General features: G+C 42.5%; 7 protein-coding genes and 1 non-coding gene across 9 annotated transcripts; 2 read left to right on the top strand and 6 right to left on the bottom strand.

Annotated features, from left to right (window-relative positions):
- Nucleotides 1–130: 130 nt before the first annotated feature.
- CG8910 (uncharacterized protein) lies at nt 131–21,059 on the top strand. The gene is made up of 6 exons (NM_137323.4): nt 131–221; nt 1,158–1,663; nt 17,746–18,782; nt 18,852–19,273; nt 19,350–19,441; nt 19,802–21,059. The coding sequence occupies exons 2-6, from the start codon at nt 1,514–1,516 to the stop codon at nt 19,925–19,927; spliced, it is 1,827 nt and encodes a 608-aa protein (NP_611167.2). The 5' UTR covers nt 131–221; nt 1,158–1,513; the 3' UTR covers nt 19,928–21,059.
- Nucleotides 475–560, top strand: mir-990 (mir-990 stem loop). Its single transcript, NR_048131.1, has one exon. It is a non-coding gene; the product is annotated as a mir-990 precursor RNA (primary transcript).
- Nucleotides 11,088–15,070, bottom strand: CG6472 (uncharacterized protein). The gene is made up of 6 exons (NM_137322.2): nt 14,787–15,070; nt 12,709–12,808; nt 12,472–12,626; nt 11,912–12,382; nt 11,575–11,731; nt 11,088–11,517 (listed from the first exon to the last, which is right to left on the bottom strand). The coding sequence occupies exons 1-6, from the start codon at nt 14,836–14,838 to the stop codon at nt 11,283–11,285; spliced, it is 1,170 nt and encodes a 389-aa protein (NP_611166.2). The 5' UTR covers nt 14,839–15,070; the 3' UTR covers nt 11,088–11,282.
- CG6435 (uncharacterized protein) lies at nt 20,806–22,011 on the bottom strand. Its single transcript, NM_137321.3, has 3 exons — nt 21,898–22,011; nt 21,366–21,542; nt 20,806–21,308 (listed from the first exon to the last, which is right to left on the bottom strand). The coding sequence occupies exons 1-3, from the start codon at nt 21,953–21,955 to the stop codon at nt 21,052–21,054; spliced, it is 492 nt and encodes a 163-aa protein (NP_611165.2). The 5' UTR covers nt 21,956–22,011; the 3' UTR covers nt 20,806–21,051.
- Nucleotides 22,012–22,027: 16 nt separating this feature from the next.
- On the bottom strand, nt 22,028–22,768 carry CG6429 (uncharacterized protein). Its single transcript, NM_137320.3, has 2 exons — nt 22,464–22,768; nt 22,028–22,394 (listed from the first exon to the last, which is right to left on the bottom strand). The coding sequence occupies exons 1-2, from the start codon at nt 22,705–22,707 to the stop codon at nt 22,159–22,161; spliced, it is 480 nt and encodes a 159-aa protein (NP_611164.3). The 5' UTR covers nt 22,708–22,768; the 3' UTR covers nt 22,028–22,158.
- Nucleotides 22,769–22,876: 108 nt separating this feature from the next.
- Nucleotides 22,877–23,533, bottom strand: CG6421 (uncharacterized protein). The gene is made up of 2 exons (NM_143791.3): nt 23,408–23,533; nt 22,877–23,350 (listed from the first exon to the last, which is right to left on the bottom strand). Exons 1-2 carry the CDS (start codon nt 23,475–23,477, stop codon nt 22,935–22,937), a joined length of 486 nt encoding a protein of 161 aa, NP_652048.2. The 5' UTR covers nt 23,478–23,533; the 3' UTR covers nt 22,877–22,934.
- Nucleotides 23,534–23,931: 398 nt separating this feature from the next.
- CG6426 (uncharacterized protein) lies at nt 23,932–26,381 on the bottom strand. The gene is made up of 3 exons (NM_137319.3): nt 26,181–26,381; nt 24,343–24,513; nt 23,932–24,272 (listed from the first exon to the last, which is right to left on the bottom strand). Exons 1-3 carry the CDS (start codon nt 26,260–26,262, stop codon nt 24,040–24,042), a joined length of 486 nt encoding a protein of 161 aa, NP_611163.2. The 5' UTR covers nt 26,263–26,381; the 3' UTR covers nt 23,932–24,039.
- Nucleotides 26,382–26,502: 121 nt separating this feature from the next.
- On the bottom strand, nt 26,503–27,561 carry eEF1beta (eukaryotic translation elongation factor 1 beta). Of its 2 annotated transcripts, none has more exons than NM_001299577.1 (2): nt 27,392–27,561; nt 26,503–27,292 (listed from the first exon to the last, which is right to left on the bottom strand). In NM_001299577.1, the coding sequence occupies exons 1-2, from the start codon at nt 27,469–27,471 to the stop codon at nt 26,704–26,706; spliced, it is 669 nt and encodes a 222-aa protein (NP_001286506.1). In that variant the 5' UTR covers nt 27,472–27,561; the 3' UTR covers nt 26,503–26,703. The 2 variants fall into 2 exon arrangements, with proteins under 2 accessions (NP_001286506.1, NP_524808.3); NM_080069.4 differs by having other exon boundaries at nt 26,654–27,292.
- Nucleotides 27,562–27,983: the final 422 nt, after the last annotated feature.

The raw sequence follows: 27,983 nt of genomic DNA, 5'->3' as shown, positions 1-27,983 counted from the left end.
GGAGGCGGAGCACGGGTCGTATACGCAATCTGTTATACCAAAAAGTCGCCGGCAAGTGATGAAAAGCGCCTGCGCCATCCAGCCAGTGGGAAAACTATCCCAAAAAATGACTCTGGAAAATCCTTGCAGCCAGTCGCACTCGCAGGCGCTACGGGGCAGGTTGCTTGATACGGCAGCATACGCGGCGTATACGTAACGTGGAAAAAGGACAAGATTTTTTCGTGAGTCGAGTGAAGGTGCACGGCTGTCTCTTAACATAGCGTTAAAGTCCCAAACATTTTCGTCATCAATTAAAACCCCCCACTGACCGACTGACTCACCTAATTCGCGTGCCAAATTTATTTGATTTCGTGCAAAGGGCAGTTGGCGTAAACAAAACGTGTCCAAAGCACTGGAAGAGCCATCTATCGCTCTAACTGGAAGTTGCGTCAGACTCACGCAGCTTCCAAGTTGGTTTCGTGGGAAACTGGCGAATCTGCTCTGCGACATTCACCGTTCTGAGTTGGCCCCAAGTGCACGTGGGCCAGCTTTCAGCTTCGGTGCCATTTCACCCCGAGCACCAAGAGCATCAGACTATAGAATTTACCATAAATAAATCCAAAGGCATCCTCTGTAATCAGCCAGCCAATTTTCCCATCCTCCAGTGCGCGAATTTTGCGAGCCCTGTGATTCGGCTTTTGTGCAACTTTTCACCGTGTAATTGAAATTAATGATCATTGTGCGGTTTGGCTCTGTAATTCCGGTTTCGCAGCTCTGAAATAACACTAATGCCCCGCATTTAATCTTGAAGAAATCGCGGCACTTTGCTTTATTAAAGTGTCACCCCAGGGACAAATATCACTCAAAGTTTGACGAAATTCATCTCACAAATTGATATGTGACAGCCAGGTGTGAAATATTGTCCAGGGAAAATAGAATTACCTTTGGGAGTCAAGTGAGAGCAGCTCCTTAGGGCACTGATTTTTAATATTTATACGTTTTAGAAAGAAAATATACAATTTGCCTTCGAAATGTATATGAAAATTGTATGTAATTTTTAGTTCTTCCTTTTCGATTTTTCCATACCCTTACAATTTCCCTTAGGGTCTGAATAAAATATAACTTTATTCGAAAAGCCATTTGCACCAAGATTTGCAATCATCGAACTCCCTTTACAGAATGCAAAATTGATTGCAGCGTATCAGCGGCAAATTTAGCAAACAGAAAACAGCATGCGAAGGAAAAAGAAAAGTGTAATGATAGCGCCAAGGAACCAAATCCGACTTTAGTGCCAATTGTGCCGTGCGAAATGCTGTTAGTGCCGCGTTGTTGTTCGTGTCCATGTTGTGATTACATAATGAGACGCTGCTGAAAGTCAAAGTCCAAGGAGAAGTCCCAAGTGTGTATGTAAGCCAGGCGGCAGCCATATCTCAACTTGCCGCCACTAACTCAGCCGAAGTAGAAGGCGAAGCAAAAGCCTAAGGACCAGCCCTCCATCTGCAGGATAACGAGGAGCGTGAGGAGCCGCAGGAGGATGCCCTTCGGCCGCAAGTCCCCGCTGGAGGCACTGGCCCTTCCCGGCGTCATGCTCGCCTACAAGTACAGCCAGTTCCGCCAGCGCCGCCGGGAGGCCGCCAGCCGACGGGTCACCGAGCGCGAACTCTCGGCGCTGCACCATAAAATCGTGAGTACAAATGGCGAGCTTCGGAAAACAAAGTCATTTCTGTGCGTCAACGGGTTGGGTTGCTTCTGAAACACGGAAGCACTTCCGGCGAAAAAATTAGATTCTCGAAAAGAAAGAACGTTTAACAAAAAATGATGATAGAAAACTAAGCTCAAAAGGCATGAATAAATGAGACGTATCCAATGCACTCTCTTATTTAATAAAATAATCAAGTTAGCATGATATAAAAACGTGAGGCACCAAAAAAAAGTTAATCCGTTAATCTATAAAACTGCCATCAGCATCATTATACTCCACGATGCTATGAAGAGGCTGTGAAGAAACTTGAAAACTTTAAACATATTGCAGTGCAGGGTACTTGACCCATTATCCTCCGAAGTTGTTCTTGGCTTTTTGTTTATGTTCCGGTTTGGTCCTTTCGGCTTTTCGCCTTCGCCTGCGACCCATAAAAAGAAACGCAATAAAAGAAGCGAAAACTGGAAAACAGAGGTGGCTGTTTATCAAAAGCAGGCAAAAGGCGGACGAAAGTCAGGCATCATTAGCCGCGTGGTTCGATGGGGAAGCTTCCCAGCTCTTGAGCCTTTTTAAAGTGTCGCTCTTCCTGCTTTTCTGTTTGTTTTGGCTCCGGCCTCTCACATTTACAGCTGGCAAATAGTTATAAAAATACAAGGCACACACAGCACATCAAACACATCAAAACAAGGTGAGGCCCGACTAAGCTCGGTTTGTCATGGCCCGCAAAAGTAGGCAATAAAAAACGCCATAACTTCTGCGATAGTTCACATGTGTGTGTCCGCCTAAACTTATTTGCATTTTAAGGGTCAATAAAAAATGTACAGGAGAGCTAGAAGAAGCAGAGTCCCAGAAAAGTTTTATATTTCAGATTTCTTTGGACATTTGACGTAACATTTGGCTTTCTTATGAGATACATATTTTGATCTCAGCCATAAAAAAAGTAAATATAACTATTATTGCTTGTTCATTGTATAAATTAATTAAGTCTTATACAGTATTTATTAATTGGGGAAGCCATAAATAGCCAGTAATTGCATCAATAACCCAATTTACGACGAATAATTAGCATTCTTATTAGTCAGCATCATTAAATATATACTCAACGTATGAGAATATTAAGTTAGTATAAGGCACAACTCATTTGCATTCGCAACAGGACCGAAATGTGCAGCGCGGCCAACTGCAAAAGGCTAAGTTCACTTGGGATTTTAGTAGACTTGTTTTTGAAATTTATGACTTTCAAAGCCATAGACTGCCACGCCCACTTGCCAAACACACTCAGTCTCTTACACACACTCGCACACATCAGCACACTCTTGTTCGCACTTGGGCACTTATATAAGGAGAGCAGCTGCAACAACAATTGCCAAGTGCACAAACAGGAAAAAAGTCCTGGCAGCACTAAGCTAGGCTTAACTATTTTGCATAAAATCTGATGCGTGACTGTAATTTCTCTACGCCGACCTTGAAAAGCAGCTCACACACACTAGCACACACGCACACCAGCAGCACCCCGATACATTAGCAAAACTGGGCAAATACACGAAAAATGCTTTTATGCCACATTAAAATTCACAAAAGCCTGACCAGACTGCCTTCGTAAAATGCTTTCACAATTAAATGGCCCCTGGCTGAAAATTTTTACTTTAGGTGGCTGCATTGCGAATTACGGCTAATTATACTGAAAGGCTCTTAAACTAGTGGTATGAAAATGTTTACTGTTTGATTAAATTTGAAAAAAGTAATCTGCAATTTTCTGTGGTAAGTTCGGAGTTGGAAAAATTGCCTTTGCACAATAACAAAATCGTAAAATTAAAGATATCGTAATTATGAGCATGTATTAATCAAGCTGCATAAGACAATGTCCTTTTTGTTTTGCTGTCTAGTGTTGCCAGTCACAATAACATTTTTACAAGAAAAATTAAAAAATATTCAAACAGATAAGCAGATAAGCATTATAGACAGATAATATTATAACAGCAGGTATTGAACCCGGAAAAATATGATAAGCATTACAAAATTAACGAATCTGTATCGAAATTCGAAGGGTTATGCCAAATAAGCTACAGATCCTGGCCATAACATGTCTCATAAGAACCTCACACACACCACGCAAGTATTCCAGCTGAGACAAGCTAAGCCGATGTAATCCCGCAGAGAAGAGGACACCGCACTCACACACACACACACACAGAAACAGGCGAGACACGCACACATGGTGTCGTTTCGTAATCCCCAAAAGTATGCAGCGACAAAATTGTCATTTACTCCGTGCTGAGAGGACCGGCAAGAAGCAGGCCTAAAAACGCCGCGCAGTAGCAGGTCTTTCGCGATATGTTATTAATGCAAATACGCATAATATATAACAAGTTGATTAGCTGAGCGCAAGGGGAATAGAGCCATAGGGCAATGGGTTTTGGAGCCCGGCAGACAATCCTTTTCGTGGTTAAAAGGGAAATGCTGTCAAAACTAGCCCCATCCCGCTGCAGGAAGTCGCGTGACTATCCAACATCAGGACGAAAAACACAGAAACTGGAAAACCCCAAAACGAGACCTCTAGCCAGGACCTCTAACTGGACATTTTCGGTCAGGCAATGGGAAGTGAAATTTATAATTTACTTTGCAGAAAGGACAGCGGGCGGAAGTTGTCACCTGGCGTGGCATTGGAAATAGGTGCAAATTAATGAATCCTCAGTTTGCCGCAAAGGTCAAACTCTGCCCTTTGCCTGGTATTTTTTTCCCCCTTTATTTGTTTGAAACTAAATTGAAATGTAGTCAAGCTGATACATGATTATTAGCTGCTGCAGTTCCTGCAGTCAAATGTCCTTTTGCATTTTCCTCCCTCCCTCTCTCGCTCTCTCTCTCCCTTACCCAGCAGCTGCCGCTTGACCTCCCTGCAGCCGTCTCTTTCTACGCCCCTTTGTGGGTCTTTAGCAATAAATGACCGCACAATTTGACTTGGCACTTGCAACGTGCACACAAAAAACATTGGTAAAAAGAATCCAGCTTAGTCATCCAAATGCCAAAACAGTTGGTTTGGCCAACACTGCTTTTTGGCCTGGTCTTTGGTCAACGGCTTTCTTTTCCTTGCAAGTCCTTTTAAGTTGCCTTGGCATTGGCTGTAGCTTTTGAAAGTATATAATAGTCTTCACTGAATTAGGTAAATTTGCTACTCAGCTCACGTTTTACCAAACAACAGAAATAATATTGGCTTGTCCTTTTTAAAACAAACAGTAGGTATCTAAAGAGTAAAAAGTTATAAATTTAGTAAGATAGTGCAACATAAAGTGAATTTTCTCCATTTTGTTCTTGTATTCAGACATATCATATTCATATATATCATACATAAACCTTATATACAATTTTTTCACTCTTCTTGAAATATTGTAAAATTATTTCAAATGACACCTTATTTAGCTGTGATAAGCAAGCAACTGAAAGAGTGTTGCAGAGTGTGTCTCATATATAATCCTTTCAATCTACTCCGTTGCCGTTCTTTTGTGGTCAGTGCAAATATTTGCCATTGCATTTTACCACCCGCCCGGAATTGGAATCGGAATCGCTTGACCATAAATCAGACACAAAAAGCATTTGAAAGTAATTCCATTTTGAGTGCCCGCTTTCGGTGTGCTCGACATAGCGCCTTGGGTGTCGTTTCGGATCGGTTTACCTTGCACTGAACCAGCGCCAATCAGAAGCTGTTTGTGCCACCTGGCCACCTGGTCACTTGCCCTTCTGCAAGCTGGCGATTTCAATGGCTGGACACTTGAAATAAATCATTAACATCGGGCATTAGTCAATTTGATGGTCGGCTGAGCCATTGCCATTTAGCGGGAAATGGTCATTAAAGAGGTCCGCGGAGGTCCCTGAATTGGGCACGCAATGCAGGAACCGGATATCCGCTGGGTGTTTATTCGACTCCCACTTTCCAAGAAGTAATTGAACTTTTGTGTCGCAGCAGACACGCAACTTTGTGCAGGATAATGGCAAGCGACGCAGTCGCCTCTCCCCATTCCCCCGACTACCCTTCATATTTAACTTTATATGCGAAAATGTCAGCGTGTGCTCCTTTGTCGTCTGCGAACTTCCGCCTCTTCACTTCCGTTTCCCCGCTCTCAATTAGAGTGCATTAAACTTTAGTGTTTACGCATGGGTTGCCTTGTTGTTCCCTTTGTTGCTGCCAGATTTTCTTGGGCCATCACGTGCTGCATCGAAAAAAAGGGTTGTGCCAAGTCCAGAGCCCCCCGCCATATTTTCCAACCATTCTCGGTCTCTTGGGGCGCGGCCATGCATTAGCGCAGGTCACGCGATGTCTGCACCATTATACTATATAGTCTGTACACACAAACGTGCACAGAAGACAAGCTGGAATCAGGGTATATGGTATATTTATAAGGGGGGGGTTATTTTCCAACGCAGACGTTTACCTTAATTGCATTGATTGGAGCATTTAGAGTGGCCAGTCGATGTGGAACGCGATACGATATGTATATGCAATTATTTTCGAAGGCTCTCCAAGTCACACATTAGGATTGTAATTATTTACAGAGCGAAAAATAGAGTATGCCTTAAAAAATGTGCATTCTACGTAAAAATAAACTTGCTAAATATTCAATGATATTCAGTTATCTCACAGTCCTGCGTAATTTAATTTCAAGTTTCAGCTACTGTGCATATCGAACTGATTTAAGTTGAGACAAGCTAAATGGGTTAAGGCCAGCGCGCACTTTATTCAATATTCCAGGCAATTTACACAAGCTCACATTCATAGATTTTCCCAACTCTTTGCTTTGACCATTGTCACATTTCATTACGCGGCACTCGAGATAAGCCCGCAAAAAGTTTTATCCCCTGCCGAGTGGATTCTATGCTAGAAAGAATAAATATAAAAAAATTCAGGCAAGATAATAAAAAATGGCAGGCACAGCGAAAAATGTGGCTGAACAAAAAAGTACAATATATTGCAAAAAAGGGAAACACAGAAGGCGGATGCGAAATTGGAACTGGGCCCAGTGCACCAACACAGTTGCCACTACACGCACACACACACACAACCAAACCACCCACCCACCAACACACAGAAAACTCCAGCCCCGAGCAATGCGTTTTGGTTTCGGCTCAAGGCCAGATTTCAATTAAAATTTATTGTTTGTGCCAAAACGAAAGCGAAATAAATTGAAAAATAATAAATTGAAATGTGAGATTTATTTTTAAATGGCGCCGAACGCATTAGTTTCTGTGGGTGCCGCCCTCCTCAGAAAGAATGGCCTTTCAACAGTTACTAAATACTCGCCACTCAATGGATCCCCTGCGATTTGTGAACACGCACACATGTTTGTGGGAAAAAATCGCTTTACAGGCCAACACTTCATCTGGGAACTCTTCTCAATAACGTGGAAAGGGTGAAGGGGCATTCAACCACGGCCAATGAACACTTACAAAAAACAACGAATGCCAGGAGGAAAAACGAAAACAACTTGTTCCACACATGAGCTGCCCTGAAAGCAGCCTGGAAATATAAATAACCAAAGGGAAACTTTCAAAGGCACATACGTGTCTCACCTGTCTCTCCCCTTTGCCAACTCACCTGTCCAACTGCATCCAACAACTGCTCCCCGCTCACCACCGTCATTTCGATTTCAATGAGTTTCCATCCGAAAATGGCATCGCTTCGGTTTCACTTTGCACTTTTGTGTTAAAAGCCCTAATTACACTCTCAGCAGCTTTCCACCTTTGCCGACCACCCACAAATCCTGGCCCACATGAGTCTAGTTGGCAAATTTGACACTTTTCTCATAATTCTGTATGGTTGGCAAACAACTATGATGCACAGGAAGAAAAAAAGCCAAGTACATTCATATATGCTAATTGTGTGTAGTTTTCAGTTTTCTGTGCTTTAATATAATATATAAGTTTTAAATTAGCAAAAATTAGTAGGATAATTTTCTGAATATTTTCATGTCCTTTTCTATTTTTTCGGTGTACTGCTGCTGTGTGAGTCCTCTCCTCCTGTGGTTTTTGTTGCTGTTGTGGCCCGGGCACAGAAGCTGCAATCATGGCTGTGTTTTGCCTGTTTGTGTTGGCCAGAGTTTCGCAATTAGCCCAGAGCCTGACAATTGATGGCATTCGGCGGAGGATGAGCACTATGGTGCTCCCTGGAAACCCATACAAGCCCTGGTGCAGATTGCCTGTCCTCAATTAGTTGTCGACAAGCCATTCCGCCTCTCCCCCCGCACACACACATATTGTTTGATTTGACTTTTATGGTTTATAATTGGTTTTTAATGTGGCCGGAAATTAGCAGCCAGTGACGAGAAGTGGGACATCTTAAAGATTCCATTCTACCATAAAGCATTCTTTGGTGGCCACCATAAAGTTTTCGCCATAAAAACGCTTGATTTATGCACAGCCATTGAGGAGTGACACGAAAAACATATTAAATGCAATAAATTCACTTAGCGGCAGCACGGGCAAGTAAAGAGAAACACATATATACACTCAAAAAAAACTCACTGACACTTAAACGACGACCGATACAAATGCTATTTCTCATCATGACAATGTTTTCCCATCGAGCGTGCTTCAAATAAAGCAGTCAAGAGCTGTGGAATGGGCTGGAAATGTGGGTGGTGCTTGGTGGTTGGTTGGTAGGGGGCTGTGGAAAATGGGGTAGGTCGTGTGCAGGTCTTAATGGAATTGTTGCCTCCACTTCACAATTATCGATGCATGAAAAGGGGAGTGCAGCGGCGCTTGTAATGAAGAACAACAGAAACATCAACATCAGGAAAGTCATATGCCAGCACTTTCCCACAGAATCGCTGTGAAGAGTGGGCGAAAAGTGGGAAAGACCTGTATCGATTTAATTAATTTTCCTTTCCTTAAAAAGGCTGCAGGTGCCGAAAACTGCAAGAATGATTGCTTGACTGGCTGAGTGTTGTTGGTATCCAAGTTATTGTAGGGCACTATGGTATATGAGGTCACCTACTTTCAGGTGTCAAAATGCCTGAAGTGCTTAAAACAAGTGGGGCACCCGCTTTGGTTTAATCCCTAAAAAAATCACTAGAGAACTAATACTGCTAGTATGTGTAAGTATTTTTCATGATTTAAGAACATTGTTGTTGAAAAGGACTTTTTGTGGGCATATTTCATTTTCTATAAACCTTATTTGCTTTTTTTCATCGTCATTCTTTTATTTCACCCATAGGTTGTCTCCACTATAAATGGCATGTTTATAGCTATTTTAGATCAATGTAAGATTAGAAACTAGATCCTTGTTCTGACCCCACCTGGTTTAGTTAACCGAAAAAGGAGCCCACTTTTCCTCACTCTCACATCCCCTCTCACATGTGTGTTCAAGTTAAGGTAAACAAGAATAGAGACCAGTCACGGTATTTATAATCAATTCCAACCTCAATCAATCAGCAAACGCTCATTGACAGCTCCAGGAATTTCTCCTCGAAGCCAGAGTAATCCCCTTATCCTTTGTCGCTCCTGTTTGCTCCTTTCTGAGCCTCATTAGCCACCACATTTTTTGTGAGTCAGCAGCGAGTTGTTCGCACGTGTCTCGCGCAGTTGTCGCCTGGTTTTCCATGGCATGCCTAACTGCCATATACATAAAAGGGGCGAATCCCGGGACAGGGGCAACGAGGGGTTAAGCCGGGCTAAGGAGTGTTTTATTATTGGCCTACTTTACCTGGCCACCCGCCGCGAAAATGTCCATAATTGACAGTCCGATAGAAATACGCTGGAAATTACGAAGGGAAAGGAAATAGGTGAATGCACAATCACAGTGAATTTATTTGATTGCTCAATAGGCAAATTGAATGGTATTTATATAAATATTCTAGACCTTATTAGGCCTTTCTTTGGAGATTATTTTCTGATTAGGTTAATATATGCTTAGATCAATTAATGCTATTTTATTTCTTTTTAGTTCTGCACAGTTAAATCAGAAATAAATCTGATCTAAATACTATACTATTAGCCAAATTAATTTGGAATATTTTTACGGCCTATTTGAACCACTAACCCCAACTAGAGATTTCAATTGAATGGCAGTAATAGGGTCATAAAAACAGATTAAGTTTTACAGGCAATTACTCAAACCTTAAACATCAGAATAACAAGGACTTTCAACGGGGCATTATCCGCTACCGTGCCCCAGGGATTGTGCAACTCTTTATCGATTCGAGCCAAACCATTTAGATGTGTTCGCTCATCAAGGCGGCCATTAAATATAAATTCGACAGGCACTCGGCCATCTGCAGTTGACCCAAAAAGCCACTCCACTGGGGACCTGAGCTGAGCCAATAGGTCCAAAAACCTAAAACTCACAAATCATTGAACGGGGGCATGCAATACCGGTATCGGTGATGAGTGATGGGGAAATTGCATCTGCATTCAGTTGGCCCAAAGTCTGGCTCATTATTAATGCAGCCGGCCATATGAAGCTTCATGTTCCCGAACGAACCACGTCGTGCCCCATTTGCCCTTCCGGCTGGCCACACCAACTTCCACTTCCCGAACTTCCCCAACTTGCCGCGACTTCCGCTGCTCGTTAGGCGATGGCTCGTGAAATGAGCTCCGACATTCATTGCACATTATGGCCCACGTCCTGTATGGCTTCAGTTGCTCTTTTTCAGTGCTGTTTTATTTTTGTTTTTTGTGTTTTTTTTTTTTTGCACCAGGCCTTGCATAATTACAGGCGGCGGCTGCAACCCAAGTTAATAAACAATTTTCGCTTCGTGGGGCGAAGGAGGTGCCTCCTTGGCCGCGCATTATTCATTAATTACTTTTTAATTGCACGGGCAATAGCTCAACTTCGAGCACAATATTTTTTCGCTTTTTCTCGCTCGGTCCTCGGTGCGTATACTTGATATATTGTTTGGTATACTTGTATTTTGGGTGTTTCTTTCTAAGGTTTCCCCTTGCGTCATAGGCGTATCTACTTTGCATGTCCCTCGGCTCGGCAGGGGGGTATTTTACTGAGGGTCTGGGCCAACTAAATTAAATTACCCGCCTTTTAGAGCGATTGTCATGATGAGTCACGGCCAAAAGTGTGCAAATTGAGCCTCCGCTGCCTTTTTTTTAGATTTTTTTTTTCGGAATGACGAAGGCTCTGCTAAAGGTCGTGTTGCTACCTGAATTTTTAAAGATGTATTAAGAGGGGAGAATGTGGAGCTAACTGTTCAAATCGCTGAGATGAAACTTAATAAATTTATAGGAAAAATATAGAAAATCATCATCACCTTTTGACTTTTTATATCAGCAATACCTTGGGACAATTGTAAGTTCAATCTTTTTATGTTGGCTCTTATTACCATCTGCAAAGTCATGATGAAAAGACCCTTTGAGTATCCTTTCCAATTTCCTTTTCTATCATAAAACCCCCACGTTTCAACTATTCATACTTAGGGATATTTATTTAAACGGCTTACAAATGCCCTGATTACGTGCTAGAAATACTTAAAAATAAGATCACAAGAACTCTGTTGCCCACCAATGCAACATAGCAGCCCACATAAATCTCATCCGATGCCGAAGGATGCTCTTGGGTGTGGGAAATTACCCTTGCCCGTATCCTTCGAGAATCGTGCAAATTCTATCACGTCAGTGAGAACCTGTCAATGTTGTTGCTCAGCGCGTTGTTGTCCTCGTCCTCGTTGTCCTGCTCCTTTTGGCCATTGGCCCACCGACTGACAGATGGCTGTCTGGTGGCATTAGGTGGCAATTTGTAGGCAATAGGCAGCCGAGGAGCCAGCGAGACAATTGCCCTCGCCCGGCTGTTCCTCCCAAACGGCTTGGCATCGTTCGTATCCAGATAGAATTTGCCACGAATCCTGTAACCAGCATTATCAGTTGGATTTGCAGAGATTGAGCGGTTTCCAACTACTCACCTGGGATCCGCCCCCATGCCCATGAAGGCGGGGCCACCTCCTGGTTCACGGCAAATGCCGAACATATCGGAGGGCTCGCAACGCTGGGCGGGAAATCCTCGAGGCTGGGCTATGCTCTCCACGAAGTATTCCCAGGCACGCTGGTGACTGCAGCCAACTGCAAAGGAAATTGGAGCAATTAGCTGTAAGGTTTTAAAATTTAAAAATGTTTAATAGGAAAGTTCTTGAAGTTAAAAACAAATAACTTCTCTTTGCCAAACAGACAATAATAAAATACTAAAATTAACATTTATCAATTTCATCTAAATCTCTATCTTTATGTGTGACCAATGCTCACCAATGATTCCCAGCCAGTTATTGGCAATATTCTGTTTGGCACAACCCGGCTGCAGGGGTCGTCCGCCATTCGGATAGAAGTCTGCATGACCCATGGGCGCTGGATTGCCCAGAAGGCCACCGTCGGTGTGGATGACATCCACGAACCTAGCGTCACTGGGACTCAAGCGGCGGTTGGAGCTGTTGCCCTCGAAAAGCGGTAGAGCTGGATCGAGGGCCGTTATCCTGGGCAGCTTGATGCCCCACTCCTGCAGCTGCTTGCCCGCAAAACCGGCCACCTCGGCGCCCAGACTGAAGCCAATCAAGTGGATGTACTTCGCTGGGTAACCCTTGTCCACCAGGAATCGCAGGAACCTGGCCAAATAGCGACCCGACACCGGCAGATTCTCGACGGCATTCGAGTACCAGGGCACCGCTGTCATCGCGCTCCAGTCGATGAGGATGACATTGTAGTTGCCCCTCCTGAGAAACGCTGCCGGGGGAAATCGGACAGGGATGGAAGATGGACAGGGTATATATTGTTGATTTTTTTGGTCGAGGTGGCAGGAAGTCCCCACTCACCGTCCTTTAGCTCCTGGCTGCTCTGCCGTTCGCCGGTGGCCGATTCCGAGAAGCCGTGCAGATAGATGGCCAGCGGGTAATTGAAATTGAAATTGCTCTGCGCCAGCCGGGCATCGTCGCTCAGGTGGAGCAGTTGTGCGGAATTGCGGTTCCGACTGCAAAAGGTGGACCCATTTTTGATGGCCCCTCAATATGCATGAGCTGGGATGAAATGAAGATGGGTCGCCGCTTGCTTACCTGGTGTACAGCATGAACTTTATGTCCTCGCGCTCTTTAATGGCACAGCAAGTGGAGCAGGATCCACGCGGAGCGGCGCTGTAGAAAATCGGTGAACCAGCTGGGATATACAAAAAAAATACAATCCAAATAGGAAATTATAAAAGAAATAAGAAGTTATTTTGTCAAAAGACTTACTGAAAGGAAACCAATTAACAAAATGTTTGTAAGCAAATTGTTCTGCAACTTCTTACAACGTAGCCACAAAATGAAGGCGGAAATCGAATTTGTCAAGTGGTAAGCGCAAGCCAATTTGTTGAGAGCTTGGAATACAAAACTAATTGATTCATTAGCTTCATTAACCCACGCGTCCAACAACCAGGTAGCCGCAGCCATAACATAACAATCCAAAAAAAAGTAATAACAAAGATGAAAACCAAAAGTCAAACAAAAACAGTAGCAAAGAAATCGAAACTGGCCTAACGAAGACCAACTTGGCCATGAACTTGGCGGGAGTAAATGAAATCGAGTGGAATGGCATGTATTGTGGGGCCAACAAAAACACAAGTGGCAGTAGCCACTAGGCAGCACGTGACGCATACGCCGCGTGTTACGTAGCAGCGGTGGCAAAATGAAAACAAGTTTTCATTTCCATCAGGTTTTCGATGTTCACACGGCCAAGTGCTTAATCAGATCGATTCGCGAGTGGGTGGTGTCTTTAAGAGGCAACACCACCGTCAGTGGGTCAACCACATTGGGATGTCAATGACGGCTTTTTCGTACTCTCTGTTTTGCTACACATTTTTATCGTCAGCTGCGAATGCATACGGATAATACACTTGATTAGATGCCAACTAACAATGACGTTGACCTTACTCACTGCCGGACTCATTTGCGATTCCGTCCACTTATCACCTTCCGTTTTGCTCAATAAAAAACCATATCAACTTTGGAATGGTCTTCTCCCCCTGAGTTTCTAATTGTTGAACAAGTGCTGATAATTAATTCCTAAATTTAATAAATTATGCTGTAAGCCAAACTTGTATATTATCATCGAAGCGTGGGTGTTTAAATAATAATAATAAATGGGGTATGATTATTCTGATGGCTATATAATAATGTCTAAGTGTATAAATATAATAGACATCAGAAAACATTAATGCCCGCAGTTAATAAGCAATTTCAAGTTAGAGTGTCTCCAATTCGCGTTTCTGGTGCTCTTCGTGGCTTTAATCGTACTCCAAATATTATGAATGTAGCTTAAATATCTTTTATTTATGTAAATGTGGGGTCTGCATTCATATATATATATTTTTTTTTGTACAGAGCGGAAGAGTTTGTCGCGCTTATTTATGAGGAATGTTTTATAGTTGTTGCTGATATAGCCACTTAATAATAATTTTCGTCTTCTTTGTTTTGCTTGGATTGGCTTTGTTTCCACGTTATTTCACGACGTCATGCCGTGCATTTAATTTGTATTTCTTTTTTTTTAATTATCGCACTGCTGGCTTTAATTTAAATGTACGTGTGGCTGGCACTTAATTAGCAGCTTTAAGCCATGATGATCGTTATGGTTGCACTAAGAACTTTACGGGTACCGGCTTTATGATTCTAGCGAAGTGATTTCCAGACTGACATTGAAAATTGTGTGGTTCACGTTATTGAGAATAGCGTTAAGAACTATTTAAGACTATAATGATCTATATAAAAGCGAACATAAAGAGGAAGACTGCACAAGTCTGTTATGCGATATATTGATGATTTGTTTGGATAGTAACTATCTCTTTAGTTCCCAACCCTTTGTTTTTTTTTTTTTTTTGACAACCTTCTTTCACAGCCCACTGGCCATCCAAGCTGACCTACCCCAAGTCAAATATTGCCGATGGTCAACAATTGAATCTTTTGAGTGCGCGTATCAACAAAGACGTTAGCTTGTTTGGCTTACAAGCCGTTCCGCCTTGAACTTATGTGCATAGTTACGCCCCAACCGCCCACTTGGGACACGATTTTCCAGCTGACATTGAGGCAGAATCAATGCTAATAGATGCCACTTTCCGTTTCAGCCTAAGTTTCCACTCCACGGCGATGTCTCAGCTTACCCAGCAGAAATGTAAATACATTGCATAATGTCGAGGCAGCCGTTAGCACCATGGCAAATACAATAAATTAGTTTAAATATTGTTTCAAGTTCTGCGACGGTTTGCGTTCAATGAACCGCCGAATTTGGGCGTGCAATTCCAATTCACTTTCGTACGCGAAAATTAACATTCAAATCGGTTTCCGCATTTGTTTATGTATTTCTTTGCCTAATTTAGCTAAAACATATCACGACTACGATCGATAAAAAAAACGCTCTGTTCTCAACGAGCTGCCAATACTGACTGAACGATCGGAACTCCCGATCTGACGAGCTAGACTCTCTGTCTCAGTCGACGGCGCTGCTGACGTCTCTGCTTCCTTCGCCGGCAATCTGATAAACAGAATTTGCGCGGCCCTAAAACGAAAGACTCAGACAGCAAACTTTAGCGCGATTGTAAGCCATAATACGTTCCGTATTTAAATGAGTTAATCAGGCATGCAAAAGCCGGCCGAGATCGTAAAACAGTTTTCGGTTTCCTGATCGTCGTGCGTCCAACACCCACCCACCGCCACCCATTTCATGCCGGGCATTCGCAATGAGTAGGCCACCCAAGTGATCTTTGCCGGGAAAAAGGCAATCCAAAAGTTCAGCCGGATCCATCTGACAGGCAGCTCACCTTGACCAGATGAGACTTTCCGTTTCAATTCACATATCACCTCTCGATCGCATCCAACCTCCGACATCCGACAGCCACAAAAGGGGCAGATATATCTTGAATTAAGATAAATCGCTTAAGTCGTTGGTATAAGCAATCATGAATATGCCGTTACATTATTGGGACTTAAGTTCCAACTAATATGAAATTCATTTTTTCTCTAGTGGGAGAACTTATTTTTAACTAATAGTTTTAATTAATTTAAATGATCCCAATAAACAGTTATTAAAATTAACGAAGGACAGCCACTCCTTTTAGTTGTACTCAATTTTATCTGACCCATTCTTTGTGAATCGAAACCCTGTTGTTTGTGCAGATCAATTAGTATGGCGCTGATTTATTCATTAATCACTCCAAATATATGCAAGGTTTTAAATAAAATTAAAGATCTTGATTATCTTAGCATAGTCGAATGCTCTGACTATGCTTCGATTACTTCGATTACATAATTTGTGGGCGTGCGATTTCGCGGCTTTTTTCGCCAACGTCTCAGCTATCGATACGAATACGTCGAATTCAGTGGCGACTTAAAGGGTATATCATAACAAACATACAAAATTTAAATACAATTATGCATTCAATGCTAATAAAAAATAAAGAAAAAATATGTTTCTACGCGATGTTTTAAAATACTATTCCATTACGTACAGCGTGAATATTTAACTTAAATCCGAAAGGTACAAAGCCATTGAAATCTTTGTCATGACAGCTTGTCATGGTAGCCAAAACGATGACCAGTCAACCGTAAATCCCTCAGCTGTTGATACAGATGGCAGGAGATAATTGCATAAAGATTCTTTGGACATTTGTGGTTGCCAATCGAACACTTGATTGATTTGCCATTGCTTGTAAAGCCACGGAATTCCAATTAAACGTATATCTAGCTAGCATATATGCAATTAAACCGCAGATACCTTCGATGGCGAACAACTTGCACGGCTTTCGATGTGACATTGAAAAGCCATCAAGTGCAAGGGCTCAGAGCCGCACAGTCAAGGAAATATACTTTAGCCATGTATTAGCCATGTAGGTTCTATATCAAGAGCAAACTAATTAGTCGTACTTACACCCGCAGTTGTGCAAAAAACAGACTATGAGAATAACTTTACAACTTCCGAAAGCCTTGGCAATCCGATGGCTCGCAAATAATAAATAAATTTGGAATGGAACAAAGGGAGCAGTTACCAAAAATAGCCATAGTAACTATTAATAGCTTAATGCGATCGTTAACCAGTTCATTCAATCAGCGCTTAAAAAGCTGCTGAATCACAAAATTAATTACCCGAGGGGATGGTCAACAATGCGCGATTCTTATAAATGGAAAGATTCGAAATCAATAACAAGTATCATATGTTTAACGATCTGTCAGTCTGAGGTCGAGCACCCAAACTGACCTCAGAAGGCGTCTATGCAGATATTAAGATATGGAGATACGAACTTATCGAGCACAGCTCATCATTAATTTGCATAATCACTTGCTAATTCGATATGAAATCAGACCGAAAGGCAATGAAAAGATCATGTTCAATGGGTAATACTTAGCCTAATTTTTATGGATCTGTAAAAAAGCTTCTGGACAAAATGCTTGACAATAAGCTGTCATAACTTACACCTAATCAGCAGTTGACCTAATAAACTTGGTCGATCAATATTTGAACAGTTACTTTAGGGTTTTTATGATTTTCAAATTTATCAAGGTTACAGAAAAAACTTCAGAGACCAATTAAAATTAAATTTAAACATATGAATTCCATGTTTATTAGACTTATGCCTGCAGTACGTTCTGGTAAAAATTATACTTTAGTCAACTTAAAAGAATGCCGAATTTGAGCAGGTCTTATTAATAAACTTCCCTCATTTAGGACGACTTAGAACACGTCTGTCACCATAAACTTTAAGATAATTTCAATAAAAAGTGAATGTTCATTTAGCACTAGCAGCATCATAAAGTTTTAACCTAAACAGCAGCTGCAAATAATTTTTGTTGCCGCAGAAAATAGGCGTTACTTTTATCACTATTCGTACTTTTGCTTTATGACAAAAATATTTAAGAATAAAATGTTCTTTTTGGATCTTTAAATTTAAACGAATAAAACGTATCATATCAAATCGAAGAAAAAAATAGATTGTCAGTTTTCTTGGGACTGAATGTTTTATAAACTTAAATGAAATAACTTGCATACTTTATGGCTAACAATTATAACCAATTTCTAGACGCTAGTGAAGTGACTACTTAAGGGCTTAATTTAATTTCCTCTTCCAGGACAAACTACTGAGTAAACTGGAGGAGGAAAGCGAGCCGGATCCTCCAACCTCCCAGGAGGACGAATGTGTGATCTGCATCAATGCCCGGGCCACCATGCAGACATCGCCATGTGGCCACCGCGTCGTCTGCCGCCGCTGCTTTGTGAAGACCATTCAGAGTGCGGTGGCCCAACGACTGTTGCCCCTTCGCTGCGTCATTTGTCGAGCGCGGGTCAATCGTCTGACCTCGTCCTCGGGCACTTGGCGAATCCAGGAGTCGGCCAGCAGCTACTCAATGGGCGCCAAGAGTTGGGCCTCCGCCGGAGTGGCCGCCGGCGGTGTGGTACCCTCGGCGAGCTCCTACTCGATGAACGATGCGCACAGCGGCCACCATTCGTTCCACCAGCCCACGCTGCACAAGTCGGCGGTGGGACGGCATCACCCGCATCATTACGCCGCCCGAGGATCAGCCCATGCTCGAGTCTCCCAGTCGGACAGCCTGTACTCGATGAGCTCGACGGGATCGGCGGCTTCATCGGCCTCCGGTTATTCACACTACTCCAAGACGTCTTCCATATCGAGCAACGGTCCCTGCTCACCGGCCTCGCCGGCCGTGGCTTCCAGCTCCAATCACCTGGCACCGCCATCGCCCACCACCCACCATCACAGTCATAGTCTGGCCTCACCCACTCCATCGGGATCATCGGGCAGTTCCCTTTCACCGCGGGAAAATGGAACTTCACATTCGCATCATGGTGGGTGTCCCATTGGTTGCTCCGGTGCCGTGCCAAGAAAACCGCTTCACACGCTCACCAATAGCTCATCCACGCCCATTTCCGGTTCATCGTCGAGCGGAAGTGGGGGAGGAGGAGTGGGCAACGGCAACGGTAGTGTACCAAGTGGAATGATGACGCCTACGCATACGTATCCTGGCCGAAGGCATGTAAAGAACCGACTGATGGACATCCAGAACCGCCTGCCGCCGATCAAGGAGTTCCGCAGTCCGGCCAAAGTGCCGCATCCTTCGCCCGTGCACGTCAGCAATCCCAGATTTCGGTGAGTGGAATACCAGGATCAAATATGTATTTATATATGATATAAATGGTTATCGATGTCTCCTTGCAGTTACTCCACTTATACAAAGTCCAGTGCCCATGAACTGGCTCCGTTGCTGCGTGAATCCGGATCGTCGCCTCCGCCACGTCGCCCCAGTCCGATGAACATCCAGCTGAGCTGCTCCGCACTGGCCCCGCCCCCTTTGAAGGCGGGCGGGGCAAAGATCTGCCCACTGACCTCGAAGAACTCGCTGCCGAAAAACGCTTACGTGATGCCCAAGGATAAGAAGCAGCCAGCTTCTGTTCCGCAAGGGAAAGCTACTGGTACTGCCTCCAAGTCGACTCCACAAGGAGCAGGCTGCTCGAGGGCATCAGCTGGATGTTCTGCTGCCAATTCAGGATCAACTGGAGCTGGATCGGCTAGTAATCCCAAGCCCTCGTCAAGCTCTTCCAGTCGCAGTTTTCCGCTTTTCTCCGCCGCCAGTAATCAGAGTGAGTTTTAAAAAGTGGTTTTTATAGCAAAATCGCTTACTCGCTTATCATATCACCCAAAAACTTTGAATTCCAGGAGAGAAGGCTGACAATAAGAAGAACGAATCTGTTGAGCGCAAGAAAAAGGAGGAAAAGCTCAAGCTGAAGGCTGAGAAGGAAGCCAGAAAGGTGGGTGAAATTGCAGAGAATCCGTTGTACTCGCGTTCCTTTTTTGTTAGCAGGATGCATTGTTTTCCCCCACCCTTAAGAGTTTCTGAACCAGCCTGTGCATATTTGCATTGTTTGTAATTGGCCTCGTTCCCCTTTTTTCTTTTTACCAACTGTTTTGGAAAAGTTTTTCATTAATCGCGGGCGAAAGGGCTTAGGGAAATTGGCGGGGAAATGCTGAACCTTTTGTGCCGGCAAAGCATAAATTTCCAAACTTATGAGCACGGCTGGCTCATAAAGCGCTAACAATTCCGATTTTCTTGTTTATGATTTCCACTGCATGCAAATGCAAGCCAAGTTTATTCACTCTCAATTTTGCAGGAGGAAAAGCGACTGGCCAAGGAGGAGGAGCGTCTGGCCAAGCTGCACGCCAAGGAGGAGAAGAAGCGGGGCAAGAAGGAGGCCAAGGAGCTGCTGTTGGCCAACGATGGGAACAGCAAGAAGTGAGGGAAGGGCACCCAATTAGCCAGCAAAAACGCATATTTCCAGTTGCAATTCTAGCCATGTAAGATCATCACCAAGTACCCGTGTAACCGTACTATATCAAGCCAGATAGGATCGGATGGAATCAGACCTCCAACTCACACACCTCAACACCCCCTACCCATATGAATCGAGCTTGATTGTAATTTTATGAACGTAATTTGTCAGTTAGGCCTCAATCATTTCCATGATTTTTTACTCGAAATAGAAAATAGAGAAGCCAAATATTTAAAAATAGTTTCTTAAAAAAAAGAATTCACTGTAGAATCGTGAAATTTAAATCACCTTCATTGTACTTGTGTCTGCATATTTACTTCTTTTGTGGGCGTTTTTGGCATTTAATGCTTTTAATTCAAAAGAAAAACTATGCCAAACATTTGTATTTAAATGATAAACCTTTGGCAAGCACTGATTTTTTCACTAATATTTTGCTTTCATTTCGTTTATAGTCGTAAGCAGAAACTTCCACTTAGTTTTCATTACGTTCACTGCCCACTTTCATAACTCTTCACCGTCTAGAGATATGATAAGAATAGGATGATATTGCTGCCTTTCGTTCGACATTGCCTCAGTCTCAGTCTCAACATGAATCATTACCAATTAAAAAGGTTGTTGAAACAATTTCAATTTGAACAGATTCTGATGAAAATATCCGTAACAGTCCTTTTTACTTTCAAGTTTCCATATACTAGACTACCAAACAGAATACCCCTTAATAGAGAGAACCTCATCTCGAGATATAGAACCATGACCACTGAATGGCAAACCAATGTTAGAGCCAAGCTTTAGCAAACGTAAGCCAGAATCTGAATAAATTAATAACTATGTACTACCAGTATGTTAACATGTTTACAAAAAGCGAGAGCATATTAAAGTAGTTTTCATATACCCCTCTATATATATTATATATATATATCTGTATCTGTAACTAAATCTATAGAATCCATACCTATATTGGAAACTGTTCAAATGCAAACATAAGCAATGTTTCGATGTATGTACGTGTATATGTGTTACCAGGATTGTTTTAAAAACAGACAAATATATCCCCGAAAAGTGGGAAACGATGAAACCCAATAAAGAATCAATTATGTTGAAACCGTTTCCTGCTCCTTGATGATCTTTTCCTCTGCCATCCGCTCCTTGGATTTCAGACATCGATTGAAGACTTTGGCAAAGATGTAGGGCAACTCTTCCTGGCACTTCAGATTGCCCAGTTTGTGGAGTGCTCCGAAATCCAGGCAATCGATGTGCTCGTCTCCATTGCAATCCTGGCCATGTTTGAACATATAATTCTGCACCGTGTTCGCTGCACAGTGGGGCTGATTAACGCAGTTCGTAAAAGCTGAGAAAAGGACTGGGGAATTGAAATGGATCTATTACTTGGATATCCTGAACATACCGTCTTCGGAGAGAGCTGTATCTGTGGGCAAAGTTAGTTTGCCCGCCTCCACCCAGTAGCCCCAAGTGATTCGGAATATACCGCAGGCCCCATTTACGCAAATTGCGGATGCATTGCAGCCACTCATTGTTTCGCATAGACAGTCTAGGCAATCTTCCGTGACGGGTTTGTTTTGCACTAAATACACAGAAAGAAATACTAATCAATACATACTTATTTCATCAAAAAAAAAAAGAAAGAAGATAATTTTTGTATAAATGTGATTTTTCTTAAGAAGACTTTTTAAATATCAAAAAAGCATTATATTATGGAGCTAATGAATAAATTATATTCAGTGTACGAGAAAAGTGGAAATGGGCGGATGTTACAGCCGGCTTTATAGTATAAAGCTATTCCTATAAACTGGCTTTATTTTACAGCGAACCCAGATGGATTACCATAATTATAGAGCACCACGTCAACTACGTAACACAGTGGTTATAAGGTACTATCGCTACGGAATTGATGGCTTGTGTAGCTGGGTAGCACTTACCCTCATAGCTGGAACCACTGTACACCAGTAGCCACAAACAAACTAGCAATCGTAGCATAACTGAGCTTTGAATCCGATCGAGAATCGAGAACCCGACCTGCAAGTGCCGTGTTGACCAAACAACTGATCTCAGTTGACTCCAAGCCACTAGTTTATTAATCGAAATTAACGCCTATATTAGCTATGAGTTATTTGCACATAAATTAAACGGACTCTTCCTCATAAGTTAGTTGCTAAATACTAGAAAAAGTTGCATTAGGCCTAGCTGGAATTCTGACGCTTGTCATTCCGCATCGCGTTCCTCAAACATCGTTTGAAAATGCTCTCGTAGGTGTAGGGCATATCCGCCTTGCAGTTGAAGGGACCCATATAGTGAATGGCACCATAATCGTAACAGTCCTCCTTCTGATCATCGTTGCAATCCTGTCCGTACTTCACCATATAACTCTGCAAAGTATCGGCCGCACAATACGGATCATTGGCGCAGTTGGTAAAAGCTGAGTATATTGTAAATTCAAAGGTAAGTAAGTAAATGCACTAAATTGACAGATAAACGCAGTTCTTACAACTATCCGTCAATGGCGAGTCGCCAGGTATGGTCAATCTGCCTGAGTCCACCCACTGATCCCAAGTGATCCTGAAAATGCCACATGCCCCATTCACGCACACAGCCGTCGCGTTGCAGCCACTCAAAGCCTCACACATACAGATCAGGCATTGTTCCGTGATGGGTTTTTGGACCTCGGCTTGAACCCAAATGCCAACGAATGTGAGCCCGAGTACGAAAAATAATATATGTGCACTATGCATAGCTCGAGATGTGTATTCACTTCCGATTCGATGCCTTTCGCGATTGTTCAGCCACTGAAACGATTTCAGCAGTGACTACTGGTTTTTATTATCGAAAATGAGCGCCATCGAAGGTGACTAATTTCAGTTATAGGAAATGCACCGATCTGGTTTCCAATCAGCGGTGATTCCCGGGTAAATAAAAATATTAAGTTTATTAACATATATATATAATGTTTATTTTTTATTTACTCAAATCCCTCATCCTCGTACCTCTCGATGCACTCCTCGAACACACTCTGGAAATTGTAGGGCATGTCCGCTTGGCAGCCATAAGCCCCCAGTTTATGGATTCGAGCATAATCGTGGCAATCCATCTCACCATCATCATTGCAATCCTGATTGAACTTCTTCATATAGTTTTGCACCAAATCGGCGGCACAGTGCGGATCCTTGGCGCAGTTGATGAAAGCCTTTTCCGAATCGGGATGCTCTCCATTTACCGTCAGTTTGCCAGCATCCACCCAGTATCCCCAGGTGATGCGGAATATGCCGCATGCTCCCTTTTCCGCACTGGTGCAAATCGCCGTGGCATTGCAACCACTAATGGCCTCACAAATGCAGGTGAGACACAGCTCCGTTACCGGCTTATCCAGCACATGACCTGTTTACGCAATTTATTGTACATATAGCACATATATTTTTGGCGGAAAAAACGTACCTTGGCCTTGAACCAATGAAGGCGACAGCACCAGCAGCAAATATATGGAATATAGCAGGAAAACTCGCATTTTCCGGCTGGTTAAAGTAATAACATCCAATTCCTCTGCCCCTGAAACTGCGAATGGTTCTAGCGATTCCCATGAACTGAGTACTCAGTACCCGGTAAATGCGCCAATCTAGCGGGTAATACCGGTTTATAGGGCGCATCCACACAAAGTGTTAAGAATAGTTCTACTACATACCCCCACTCACTGACTCCCAGTTGAAACTTACAACAAAAAGTATGCTACACTGCGACTCCTAAATATTTTAAAGCGTGTGTTAAAGACTAGTTTAATTTTACTGTATTTCAAGCCAAGATGTAGAGAATATGTATGTAAGCAAGGAATGTAAAATGTTTTTTACACGAATAACCCTAACAAATAAGTAAAATTCATTACAATAATTATTTTTTTTGTCCATTCGAAATAATTTACTAAATTTATGAAACAAGTGTGAAGCACTGAAAAGTTAAAAATATTTGCTTGTATTGTCATTTATTCTGAATCGAATTCAAATGCATTGCCATAAATAATTAATTATTACATTATTTAAATTTAATTACAATATAAATTTAGCAAGTTAATGTGTTTATATGCTAGAGCGCACGTCGATCTGCTGGAACGAATTAAGGCAGTTGGTCAGCTGCGTCTGGTACTGGTAGCTCAGCTCGCCCTTGCATCCATAGCCGCCCAGCTTGTGGATGGCAGCAAAGTCGTAGCAATCGATGGCGTTGTCTCCATTGCAGTCCTGGCCGAACTTGGTCATGTAATTCTGGATCGTGTTGGCCGCGCAGTAGGGATCGTTCACGCAATTGGCATACGCTGCAGCGAGATTAATGTGCATCAGATGTATGATAAGGTTTATTGCATAGGTAATGGATGGGACACTCACCATCCTCCGACTGGGGACTCTCGTTGCCCAAGGTCAGCTTGCCGCCGTCGGCCCAATATGCCCAGGTGATGCGAAACAGGCCGCAGACTCCGCCGCCGCAGTAACGTGTCTGGTTGCATCCACTGATGGCCTCGCAGATGCATCCCAGGCACACATCAGTCACCGGCTTATCTGTTTCGGGTTTAAAGATCATTCAAATCAAATCAAATCAGTTCAGTTCATTTTTATTTTTATTTTATTTTCCAGATTAGCCTCAAAAGAGCGTTAGCAGTGCAGATTTGCCCAGATCATGTCATCGCTTTATTCAGAGCATTTGGTAATGTTTTGAATTTTTAAGAGTTATAACAAGTTGAAGACTTTGAAATTTTAGCAGCTCACAGAAAAAAGTAGTAGGAAACTAATTAAACAAAAAATCCAGTTGACCAATTTGGTTTAGGTGTCTTATCTTGAACTTGTTAAAAATTCTTTTAAAATTTCTTACGTTCATTATTATAAATTCCAACCGAAGAGATTTCCGTGTAAAATAACAACAGGTACTACAATAAAACTAATCCTAGTGTGTTATCTGTGTTTCCCCGGTGCGAGCGGGTTCATAAATTTCAAAAATTCAATAAAATTATAAAATATATCCAAGAAACGAAAAGCAATTCCGTTGCTTGCACGCCCATGAACCTGAAATCCATCGGCCTCACGTTCCCATCCCATTTTGTATCGAACTAGTTTTGCAACTTTCAATGGAAACATTGAAGCATCTCCGTAGAACAAAATCTGGCAGCGCGTAGGCGAGGATGAGTCAATTAATCGGCGTTATCAAGACCTTGTTCTTGTAATTAAATTTTGTATTTTTAACGAGTATCGGCATTTTGCCAATTTTGCGAAAAGATCGAAAGAAGCGTGAAGCACAGCATGTCATCTAGCCTTCTGGCTCACCCACACACACGAGCAAAACTCTGAGGTTTCTGAGTTCAGTGACCTATGCAAAGTAATCTTCAAAGGCATAAAAATTGGGTCAAGATTAAAGACCTTTTATATATTTCCACCTTTCTAAAACATATCATATCAGTGCATATTTTAGTTTATATAAACACCTTTTCACGGGGTTTTCCTGACCCAGAGATAACCCACACGCAGCAAATTGTCACGAAAGTGGGATTTTTTGAGGTCTAACAATGGAGTACCGATGTGCACCGCAAAATACTGTTCCGGATTCGGGGAAATCTCCAGTAAAACTACATCCTTTTCGCGAATAATGCAAAAATAACGACTGATTGATTTCTGCTAATTACCCATTTAGACAATTAATTTATTAAACAGAGAAGCAAAGAGTTCACTTCAAATTACTGCCAACGATTAATAGATGATTTTCAAACTTAATACCAATTAATTTCCGCCAATGTAATAGATGTATACTAATCGGAAGTAATTTCAATGGCAATGATGCGTTATTGAAAACTAACGATGTCAACGGCCCGTGTTTTAGATGATGGATGGTCGATTATGGAATCTGAAACCGATCAGAAATCCCCGAGTTTAAATGGACGTTTGTCAACCTCCAGATACTTGTCGTATGCAAATGGCGACAAACACGATGGATGGATAAATATATCTGGGAAATCCGCTCAAGAACGAAACATGTCTTGGCGCAGAACAAAAGACTCAAATATCTATACAATTGCTAATTAATGTTAATGAATGCAGACGATCAGGTATTTGTATATTTCGTGTTAAAAGCAAATCTCAGCAAATGCGTAACAAATACGTCTCGCGAACAATAACAAGAACGGAAATGTTCTCGCCTATATAATGTAAATATATAGTTTTCGATGTATTTAACTCACCCTGAGCTTGAATGAGGGCTGCGAATCCCAGACACAAAAGAGCGCCAATAGCCAAAGTGCAGCACAATTTGTTGGCAGCCATTATAAGCAGTACTTGTGTCCGAAAAATATTTGTTTGCAAATGCAATTTGAAAAGTCACTGAACAGTATCACAACTATCTGTAAACAACCGACCTCTATCGAGCTGCCCGATCAACTGAGCTGAAAGTGCTACGAGCTTCGCTTTTTTGTTGACAAAAGCTCGCCGAAAGCTTCAAAACGGAAGACTTAAGCTGAGAACTTGAGAGAGCCAGCAAGCCAACTAAAGAGATTAGAGATTTTTACCGATTATAAAAGTATACTTTTTGGTGAAAATTACAAAATTTCAATCATTATTCCAATAAAACTGATGTGTTTTTACAATCTGAATTATGATTGGCTTATTGCAGCTTTCATGTGAAATATTTTATTTAAATATGAAGACAACTATATTTGCTTAGTTCGCTTTGCTCAAGTTTATTGTTAATATAAGAATCTCAGATGTTTAGATCTTGTTGAAGGCAGCAATGTCGACAGACTGAACAAAGTCCTCGAACTCCTCGATCTTCTCCTGCAGCAAATCGATGGACACCTTGTCGTCCTCGATGACGCACATGATCTGCAACTTGTTGATGCCATAGCCGACTGGGACCAGTTTGGAGGCGCCCCACAGCAGACCGTCCATTTCGATGGTGCGGACATTGTTCTCCATCTCCTTCATGTCGGTCTCGTCATCCCAGGGCTTGACATCGAGGAGCACCGACGACTTGGCAATGAGGGCGGGTTTCTTAGACTTCTTGGCGGCGTAAGCGGCAACTCGCTCCTGCTTGATGCGCTCGGCCTCCTCGTCCTCCTCGTCGTCGGATCCGAATAGATCCACATCGTCGTCATCGTCGGCGGCGGGCTTGGCAGCAGCAGCCACTGTGGGCTTTCCACCGGCCAACTGGGGCAGAGGAGTACCCGACCAAGCGGCACGCTCAGCGGCCTCAAAGGAGGCGATGTGGCGGTACCAGCGGGCCACGTTCACATTGTCGGCAGAGGGGGCCTTGCCCAGAGCATCGAACACGGACAGATCGGCCTTGCTGGGAGTATATCTAATGGGAGTATAGTAATGGGTAGAAAATTATTCGATCAATACATCTGCCGACGTGGTGAGGTCGTACATAACCTCACATTTAATGACGCGTGCTTACCCGCTGATGTAGCTGTTGTCGGCCAGGAAGGCGTTCAACTCCTTCAGTCCCTGCGGGGTGGTCACATCACCGAATGCCATTTTAAATGCGTTTTTGTGGGGTAAATTCGCGTTTAACAAATCTGGAGCCGTGCTCTGCGCAACGTTGCCGACGAAAGAAGAACAGAGTGACCTTCGCGGGAAACGGTCTTTAAACATATAATGAAAATACTGACTTTTTCCTAGTATTTCAAGTAGTTGCAACACAGGGTGACCCGGAGTTTGAGTAAATATCGTTCAAATATACCATACATTCAAATAGATTTTTAACGCTTACTTGTATTTTTTTTAATAAAACATAAGGATTATAATTAATACCTTATACTTAAGCTAGCTATTGGCTACGTAAATTTAAGGCCAAACAATTACATTTAATATTCTGAAAAGGAAAAAAATTGTATAGAAATTGTATGCTTCTACTTTGTAACTTGTGAAAACAATATGCATTTCCTTGGGCAAATTCACACAAATTGGGAGCTTGGGCTTAATAGAAATTAAGTTTAAGTAGATCCTTTACTTTCAAATAAATTCATATAAGTCATTGAATATTTAAT

The sequence above is a fragment of the Drosophila melanogaster genome, chromosome 2R (assembly GCF_000001215.4).
Source record: "Drosophila melanogaster chromosome 2R".
In the NCBI taxonomy this organism is placed as follows: Eukaryota; Metazoa; Arthropoda; class Insecta; order Diptera; family Drosophilidae; genus Drosophila; species Drosophila melanogaster.
Note: the sequence above shows the minus strand (reverse complement) of the source record. Positions and strands in the feature narration are given on the sequence as shown.

Excerpts from the sequence above, each read along its gene's own strand:
- CG6429 (NM_137320.3), bottom strand. The coding sequence starts at position 22,707 with ATGCATAGTGCACATATATTATTTTTCGTACTCGGGCTCACATTCGTT. Across the intron at positions 22,395-22,463 it reads CTCGCCATTGACGGATAGTT|CTTTTACCAACTGCGCCAAT; the intron begins GTAAGAACTGCG and ends CAATATACTCAG.
- CG6426 (NM_137319.3), bottom strand. The coding sequence starts at position 26,262 with ATGGCTGCCAACAAATTGTGCTGCACTTTGGCTATTGGCGCTCTTTTG. Across the intron at positions 24,514-26,180 it reads AGCCCTCATTCAAGCTCAGG|ATAAGCCGGTGACTGATGTG; the intron begins GTGAGTTAAATA and ends AACCCGAAACAG. Across the intron at positions 24,273-24,342 it reads GAGTCCCCAGTCGGAGGATG|CGTATGCCAATTGCGTGAAC; the intron begins GTGAGTGTCCCA and ends ATCTCGCTGCAG.
- eEF1beta (NM_001299577.1), bottom strand. The coding sequence starts at position 27,471 with ATGGCATTCGGTGATGTGACCACCCCGCAGGGACTGAAGGAGTTGAAC. Across the intron at positions 27,293-27,391 it reads GACAACAGCTACATCAGCGG|ATATACTCCCAGCAAGGCCG; the intron begins GTAAGCACGCGT and ends TACTCCCATTAG.
- CG6472 (NM_137322.2), bottom strand. The coding sequence starts at position 14,838 with ATGGTGCTAACGGCTGCCTCGACATTATGCAATGTATTTACATTTCTG. Across the intron at positions 11,732-11,911 it reads TAACTGGCTGGGAATCATTG|TTGGCTGCAGTCACCAGCGT; the intron begins GTGAGCATTGGT and ends TTTCCTTTGCAG. Across the intron at positions 11,518-11,574 it reads GGCATGGGGGCGGATCCCAG|GATTCGTGGCAAATTCTATC; the intron begins GTGAGTAGTTGG and ends TGCTGGTTACAG.
- CG6435 (NM_137321.3), bottom strand. The coding sequence starts at position 21,955 with ATGCTACGATTGCTAGTTTGTTTGTGGCTACTGGTGTACAGTGGTTCC. Across the intron at positions 21,543-21,897 it reads CAGTGGTTCCAGCTATGAGG|TGCAAAACAAACCCGTCACG; the intron begins GTAAGTGCTACC and ends CTGTGTATTTAG. Across the intron at positions 21,309-21,365 it reads TACAGCTCTCTCCGAAGACG|CTTTTACGAACTGCGTTAAT; the intron begins GTATGTTCAGGA and ends TCCTTTTCTCAG.
- CG8910 (NM_137323.4), top strand. The coding sequence starts at position 1,514 with ATGCCCTTCGGCCGCAAGTCCCCGCTGGAGGCACTGGCCCTTCCCGGC. Across the intron at positions 18,783-18,851 it reads GTCAGCAATCCCAGATTTCG|TTACTCCACTTATACAAAGT; the intron begins GTGAGTGGAATA and ends GTCTCCTTGCAG. Across the intron at positions 19,442-19,801 it reads CTGAGAAGGAAGCCAGAAAG|GAGGAAAAGCGACTGGCCAA; the intron begins GTGGGTGAAATT and ends TCAATTTTGCAG.
- CG6421 (NM_143791.3), bottom strand. The coding sequence starts at position 23,477 with ATGCGAGTTTTCCTGCTATATTCCATATATTTGCTGCTGGTGCTGTCG. Across the intron at positions 23,351-23,407 it reads TTCATTGGTTCAAGGCCAAG|GTCATGTGCTGGATAAGCCG; the intron begins GTACGTTTTTTC and ends TTGCGTAAACAG.